We start from the raw sequence: 7,978 nt of genomic DNA, 5'->3' as shown, positions 1-7,978 counted from the left end.
ACCGAACACCGAGGCTGCTGTGGCTATGCGAGCCGGTTTACCTACACGTCATCAGAGGCCGCTACACAGATCTGAGAGACCGGGTGTTCAGTTTCCGGTCAGAGAGCCTCGCCCCGAGACTATTACTGTAGAGTCGTTGTATGACCGGATGGAGTCTGGTTTTGATCAGATTAGGGATTATGTGACTGAGCAACGTGATAAATTGAGACTGATGATGCGAGAACAGCAGCAGATGATAACGGCGAATCAGCAAAGGCAGGATGATCATATGAGGTATTTGATGAATGGGTTAAGAATTAGTTTGCCTGCTTCTCCCCGACAGCCGGATGTTGCGGGTTCGAGCGGGTTGAGTGTCCTGGGTGGTTCGGGGTATGGTTATGGAGCACCGATTTACCGGCCGGGTGATCCGGAATTCGATAATGCAGAGCCATTTCACTATTTTGAGCATGACTCAGAAGAGGAGGAGGATGAGGATTGAGCTTGGGATGATGAGTCAGCATGGGAGTTCATATCTTTTAGGATGTTTTTATTTTATTTTTATTTTTATGATGTTTTTATTTCTATTTGGTCTGTACTGATATATATTTCTATACTTTTTGGTCGGGTTTGGAGGGTTGGAGTTCAGTGGATTTTAAGACTTATAAGTAACCTTTATTTTTAGATATTGTGTTTGATGTTACTTAGGTTTGTCGAGAGAAGTGGCCGTGTCCGTTCACAAAGAGTGAATGAGTTGCTAAATCATGTTGAGCGGTCGGTAAGGAGAGCACCCATGGAAATAGACTGGCACATTGATAGTCTCGCATATTACCAGCTAAGTCTTTTTCATTGTATTTTGTTTATATGTTTTTATTTTTATGTTTTTGTTTTTATTTCTTTTTAGGTTTTTTCTTTTTATTTTTATAATTTTAGCTTTTGTTTTTAAATTTTTCGAGTCGTGTTTCCCATGCCCGCATTGAGGACAATGCAAAATTTAAGTGTGGGGATGGGACACAAGTGTTTCAACTAATTTTAGTTTTGTTTTCGTTTTCATATTTGAGTTTTTAATATGATAAATAAATTGAAAAATGTTTAAAAAAATGTCCCTTTAATCTAGTTTTTTTGCGTTAAAGTGGGAGATGATATTTCTCGGAAATTGGTTTTCCAAACTACTAATAATATGAGATAAATAAAAGAAAACGCACTTAACTTGGGATGTGTTGGTAGGCTCAGCGATGAGAATGAAAAGGCAATTTGATAAAATGGTTAAAACGAAAATCTTTTGTGGGTAAAGCGTTTTGTCCGTGGAAGATAAGTAATGAAAGGTCGGGCCATGCTCAAGCCTCAATTATTGGTATGAAAAAGTGAGAAATATTATAAAATTTTAAAAATTTGAATATGTTATCATATGATGCTTGGGTGGGTTTAACGTTAGAGTATGCCGTGTAGGCTGTGATATAAATCTTAAACTGCTAGTTTAGTGTTTTACACCTCATTGGCGTATGGTTTTATAACCTTAAATCTTGTATTGATGGGATGCTTCGGGTCCGGAGACCATGGGTCTGTATGAAATCTATTCATCTGGGTATTCACAATTCCTAAGTGGGGTTGTGGATATTTAAATAAAGCTAAAAAGAGCAAACCCTTATAAGTCTTTAAACATGATCAAGAAAGTACAAATACACTACAGACTTGATCATCAACGCTGTTAGCCATGTGGGGTCCCCTTTCTCGCGTCTGATTACCATTAAGAATCGGACCACAAGGGACACACTACATGTAAGTCCTACAGATGAAATTTTGCATGCTCACCTATGGTGATAGGTTCGGGGTATTGCTTGATAACAGGGGTATGTCACTAGCTATAATTAATTGCACCTTAAATCGTATCTAATGGCTGCTTGGTAGACTTTGATGCTTAAGCTTATGTGGATAAACAATACCCTTGATCGTCTTAACTATTCATGAAAAAATAGAGCAACAAAAGTTTTAATTCTGCCAATTTTGAGGTTTAAGTCAATTTGGGGTGGTTTGGTCCGGTAAAAGCTAAAAATAAGCGGGTCTTAATTGTGTAAACCACTGAGTAATATTATTGTCGGATCTTATTTGTCCCGGTAAAGATTAAGGCATGGGTTTAAGTGGACAACAATATCGGTGATTGCGTTTTTTGCGTTTTTCTGAGCTTTGAAAATTATTCTATATGTTTTTAAGACTGTATTTTCTGATTCTAATCCAACCGCATCAAACTTTTTCATGGACGAAAAAAGAATAAGTGTGGGGATATTTGATATAATGCTAAATATTTATGTTTCCCGTGTATAGTTTATATAATATTTTAATAGTTTTTGTTCGTTTTTAGTCGAGATTTATATACTAATAACACTTTTATGTTTCGTAGGCAATGAAAGTTGATCGTATTAAAAAAGGCAAAAAACAAGCTAAAAAGAGCCAAAACGGAGATCCGGAACGCGTCAGGAAGGAACCAGAACAGAGAACCGATCAGTCCAAGCCGGTCTAACCGGCCTCCTTGGTGGGACACGCCGCGCCACGCGGCTTGTTACCCACATCCTGGTAGCTCGGAGCCTAGAAGCATCTGATGGATTTTTAAATTCGTTTTTGTTACATATTGGGCCTTGTTTTGGGTATTTAAACATCTTTAACTTAAACCTGACAATACCCTGAAGCCACCAGACGAATTTGGAGTTCTTGGGAGCATATTTTCGAGTTTCGTGGTGATTTTGAAGGCACGAGAACAGTCGGTGAAGAGTTACACGTTCACGACTGAAGAATACGGGTTTTATCATCTTTGATTTCCCGTTCTTTATATTTTCCCCATTTTTTCAGTTTTATTTGTTTTATTTGATTTAGACTTTATGATGCTAGGCTAAACTCCATAAACTGCGTAGGTCGTGATGAACCTTAGTTCGGTTTGATTTTGTTTGGATTTCTTTTCGTTATGGATTTTATGTTCTAAGTAAATTGTTAAGTTTGAGTTAATTGATGTGTTTGATTTCTTGGTTTTGTTTACTTGGATTTATTGTTTCACATTGTCCTTGTTGATTGTTTCATAGGATAGGGTTTTGTTAGGTCATTTATTGTGTGTTCTTGACTAGTTTGTGATTGTTATCGATTAAAATTATAGAAACAATAAAATCAATTAAACAGATAAAAGTGACCTGCTAGCCTAGAAAGTTGTAAGGTGATAGGCTATTGATAGATCTTTGTTTGTCAGGATTGCTAGATTTAATTCTTCGTAAGGAGTCCGTCTAGGTTTGATTGTCAGCTTTGTCTATTAAGTTAATTAAGTCTGCTTTGCTATCTTTGATTTCCGCGCTGTAAGGTAGGATTTCGTCATAAAGATACTTAGACATAAATTATTAAATAACCGTAAAGAAGTTTAATTCATAAAACTGGTGAGTCTTAAAACTTGTTAGAAATCTATAGGCGTCTTCTTGAGGTTCAAGGGTCCTGTTCAGGTTTTCTGTCAAGGGTCTATTTTACGATCCAGGTTCCATAACTTAAGTTTTTCCATTTAATTAATAACCGTAACTTTGGGGATTCTAGCCTAGGCTGTTATCTTTATCATCTGAATTAATCTAAGTGTTCTTAATTGTTTATTAGTTTAATTAAATTAGGGTTAAGTTTATTAAATTAATTAGTTTAAGAGTAATGATTATGTTTTATTATTATTATATTAATTAGGTTTAGGGTTTATTAGTTTATTATTAGTTTAATTTAGTAATCATTAGTTAATTATTAGTAAATTTTAATTATTAGTTAATTATTTATTTAGATTTTAATTAATTAGTATAAAAATTATCCCTCAATTATTATTATTAAATAGTCGTGTCTTGTAGTTGAGTCTTATTTGCTTGTTTCGTAATTTATAGAGTCTCGTGGGTTCGATATCCGGACTTACTTAGCTGTACTAGAGTCGACCGGTTCACTTTCCGGTTAGTAGTTTAAGTTAAGTTTAAGAGTCTAGAATTATTATTTAGTGTCTAGATTAGCATATTTTAGTTAATAAATTATTTGACTACTTTTAGCACATCAAAGATCGAAATTTTTACAAGGTGAAATGGTTATCCAAAACATGCATTGAAGGTGGAGGTGCATAAATCGGTTTTTTCCATGACTGGTTTGCTTTAGTTCAGTTTTTTGTTTTTAAATCAATAATCCTCATCTTTACTTAGGGATGGCAACGGGTCGGGTTTAGGTATTCCCAAACCCATACCCGGTTATGAAAGTCCGTCCCAAACCGGTTAGATTTTAATCGTGTAATCACCCGTCGGGTTTCGGGTTTCTTATCGGGTTTTGATAAAATACACGTTGGGTATACGCGGCTCAAAACCCGCTAGGAAACCAATGTTAACTTCATTTGAAACCAATGTTTTCAAACCCAGCCTGAACGTTTACCTGGACATCTTACCGGGTCAAAGGTCAACTGACCCGGGAGGGTGGACCGGTGTTTCACCAAGATGACGTCATAAATATTATATATATGTATATATATATATAATTCATATACATATAAAAAATAATAATCAAAAATAAAAATAATAACAAATTTTGATGTTTATTTATGTTTTATACATTGCTTTTTAAATATATATGATTTGTATTTAATCAATAAAAACATCAATGAAGTTTGGTTGGAGGGCCGCCCTTGAGAATTCACATACCATGCCCGAGCCGAAAAAATAAGCCCCTTCAGCTTTAACGAACTAAATAATGTAACTAAATGATGGAGGCCCAAGTATTGAAGAGTGTGCCATATTATATTTGGAGGCCCATGTTCGTGCTTCCAAAGGTGGCCCACGAAAACGGGCATAACTTGGCCTACGAAGCTCCGTTTCAAGCCCACGACCAGTCAAATCGAAGCTTGAGGCGAGGAGCATGTTGTGGCAAACCTCCTACGCCTATGGTGGTTTTTCCCCTGTCTGAAGCCCAAAAACGACTCCTAAATAAAGTTATGGGCATTTTTATGTTTTTTCGTCAATTTTTACATCTTTAGTTTTGGGTTTGTATTTGGCCCATGGCCTTTTTTTGGGCCCATTTCGTATTAGAAAGTCTATTTATATGATGCTTATGTAATGTGAATGGACAGACTTAAATTTTAATAATAAAGAATTTTCTCTTCATTTTCCTTGATATTTGGGTGGGATTTGGGATTTTTTGGAAGTTCATCACGAGTATTCTTAGAATCAACGTGATTCGATCTTCGTTATTGTTTTACCGCTGCATCAGTTGGTATCATAGCCTAATTACAGGCTCAAAATGCGTCCAAGGAGAAGCAAACCAATCAATGAAGTTTATGAACGAGAGTTGGAACAACGATTATGCCCCGGGTGGAGCAACGATTGGATCAAGTGGTCGATCAACTCACTGATCGAATAGCTGACTTGCTGAATTGTAGAAGGTTGGCCCCTAAAAACAGGGAGGGGCGTGACTTTGATAATCCATTTTATGGTAATGATGATTCATCTTCCGAAGAGGGTTTCGGGAGGGAACCAAGGCGAGAACATGGAGATGGCAACCGGCGTTGGGATGCTGGGATCCAAACTGATATCCCAGAATTTGATGGAACTAGTTTGGATCCAGAAGGCTTCAATGATTGGTTGGCTACTATAGAGGAGGTGTTTGAATTCCGAGAGGTTCTTGAAAATAAGCGGGTACCTTTGATCGCTACTAGGCTACGTGGGAGGGCGTCAGCATGGTGGCAACAATTGAAGTTGACGCGGAATAGACTCGGGAAGTCAAGGATTGTGACATGGGCCAAGATGAAAAAGTGTTTGAGGACTATCGTATTACCTCACATCTTTTAACGGTTGATGTATCAACGTTTGTAGAATCTGAAGCAGGGATCCAGATCGGTTGATGAATATACGACCGAGTTTTACCATTTGGTTACTCTAAATGATTTTCAAGAAACCGATGAACAACTTGTTTCTAGGTATATTGGGGGTTTAAGGGTATAGATCATATACTCTGTAAATTAGGGGTTGGGTGGTGGAGGTTCGTATTCACCAGCCCCTGTTGAATAAATTAGGGGTCGGGTGGTGGAGGACCTCATGTCATGCCTAGTCAGCATAGGCCGGGGGTTAACAACACTGGGTCAACTTCTAAGGGGGCTAGTAATAGCGGGGGTTAAGTGATTCAAGTGTGGTGAGATAGGCTATCGACAAGTTAACTGTAAAAAAGCTGGTTAGAGGCATTTGTTTGTTGAATATGAGGATGAACAATATGAAGAGTATGAAAAGGCCCCAAAGTATGATGAAGAACCCGAGTATGTGGAGGAGATTGTGACAGGTGATGCTGGGGTGAATTTGGTGCTCAAGCGCTCATGCTATACACCAAAGGCTGATGGGGATGAATGGCTTAAGCATAACATCTTCCACTCCACATGTACCATTATGGGAAAGGTTTGCACGTTTGATATCGATTCTAGAAGTTGTGATAGTCTGAATTCTGAAGAGGCGGTCCAAAAGTTGGCCTTGAAGACGAAGAGTCACCTCAAACCTTATAAGCTTCAATGGCTTAAGAAAGGGGAGAGAGGTAACGGTCTCTAAGAGGGCCCTTGTTTCTTTTTCTATCGAGACAACATGAAAAGATGATGTTGTGTGTGATGTGGTTCCCATGTATGCGTGTCACTTTTTGTTGGGTGGACTTTGGGAGTATGAACGAAGTATAGAACATAACGGGCGGTCCAATTCTTAGAGCTTCCTGTTTGGTGGGGGTGAAGATAACTCTTGTTCCTAGCAAGCCCAAGCAGTTAGCCACAAAGCATTTGGGTAACCTGTTAACTATTAGTCAGTTTGAAGATGAGTTGGTGGAGACAGACAGTGGTTTTTTTATAGGGAAACCGGTGCCCGAGGTGTGGAGATTCCTGAAGCTGTGATTCCTTTACATGAGGAATTTTCTGATGTTTTCCCTGATGAATTGCCGGATGGGCTGCCACCTTTGCGTGACACCCAACATCATATTGATTTGGAGCCTAGTTCACAATTGCCCAATAGGCCACATTACAGGATGTGCCCGAGAGAGCATGAAGAGTTGCATAGACAGGTTGAGGAATTGATTTCCATGGGTCATGTTCATGAAAGTATGAGCCCCATGTGTTGTTCCTGCTTTGTTAACTCCAAAGAAGGATGACACCTTGCGGATGTGTGTTGATATTTGAGCCATCAAGAAGATTACTGTGAGGTACAGGTTTCCTATTCCTCGACTTGATGATTTGCTTGACCAGATTAGTGGTGCTACCATTTTCACAAAGTTGGATTTGAAGAGTGGCTATTACCAGATTCGTCTTAGACCTGGGGATGAATGGAAATTTGCCTTCAATACTCGTGAATGGTTGTACGAGTGGTTGGTGATGCCTTTTGGTTTATCAAACGCGCCTAGTACTTTTATGCGTGTAATGAATCAGTTGCTCATGCCTTTTATTGGGAAGTTTGTGGTTGTATATTTGAACGATATTCTTATTTATAGTGCTTCTTTCGGTGGGCTAGTCGTGCATGCCAGGAAGGTTTTGGCCTTACTCCACAAAGACAATTTCTATGCTGCAACAAAGAAATGTGTGTTCATGCCCCCTAAAGTTTTGTTCTTGGGATATGTTATTTATGGTGATGGGATACAGGTGGATGAGTCTATAGTAATAGTTGTTTAAAACTTGCCAACTCCTACCACCATTACTGAAGTCTGCAGTTTCCATGCGCTTGCTTCTTTTTATAGACGGTTCATTCCACATTTCAGTTCCATTATGGCCCCTATTACAGACCGCATGGAAGGAAAAATGTTTGTACGGACAAAGGGGACAGAGTTAGCTTTTCAAGTTATATAGGATAAGCTCACTACCGCACCAGTTCTGGTATTACCTGACTTTTCACAAGCTTTTGAACTTCATACTAATGCCTCGAAGGTTGGGATTGGCGGGGTTCTCAGTCAAGGGGGTCGACCTATTGCTTATTTTAGCGAGAAGTTAACAGGGGCAAAGTTGAGATAT

The 7,978-nt window shown here is 38.5% G+C and overlaps 1 protein-coding gene across 1 annotated transcript; it reads left to right on the top strand.

The window, feature by feature from the left end:
• The first annotated feature begins 5,315 nt into the window (after positions 1–5,315).
• LOC143557144 (uncharacterized) lies at positions 5,316–7,642 on the top strand. The gene is made up of 5 exons (XM_077046286.1): positions 5,316–5,780; positions 5,826–5,948; positions 6,186–6,463; positions 6,834–7,091; positions 7,186–7,642. Exons 1-5 carry the CDS (start codon positions 5,316–5,318, stop codon positions 7,640–7,642), a joined length of 1,581 nt encoding a protein of 526 aa, XP_076902401.1.
• Positions 7,643–7,978: the final 336 nt, after the last annotated feature.

This window comes from Bidens hawaiensis, unplaced genomic scaffold (genome assembly GCF_021521415.1).
Source record: "Bidens hawaiensis isolate Kalapana, Puna unplaced genomic scaffold, B.hawaiensis_p1.1 tig00018840_1, whole genome shotgun sequence".
Classification (NCBI taxonomy): Eukaryota; Viridiplantae; Streptophyta; class Magnoliopsida; order Asterales; family Asteraceae; genus Bidens; species Bidens hawaiensis.
Note: the sequence above shows the minus strand (reverse complement) of the source record. Positions and strands in the feature narration are given on the sequence as shown.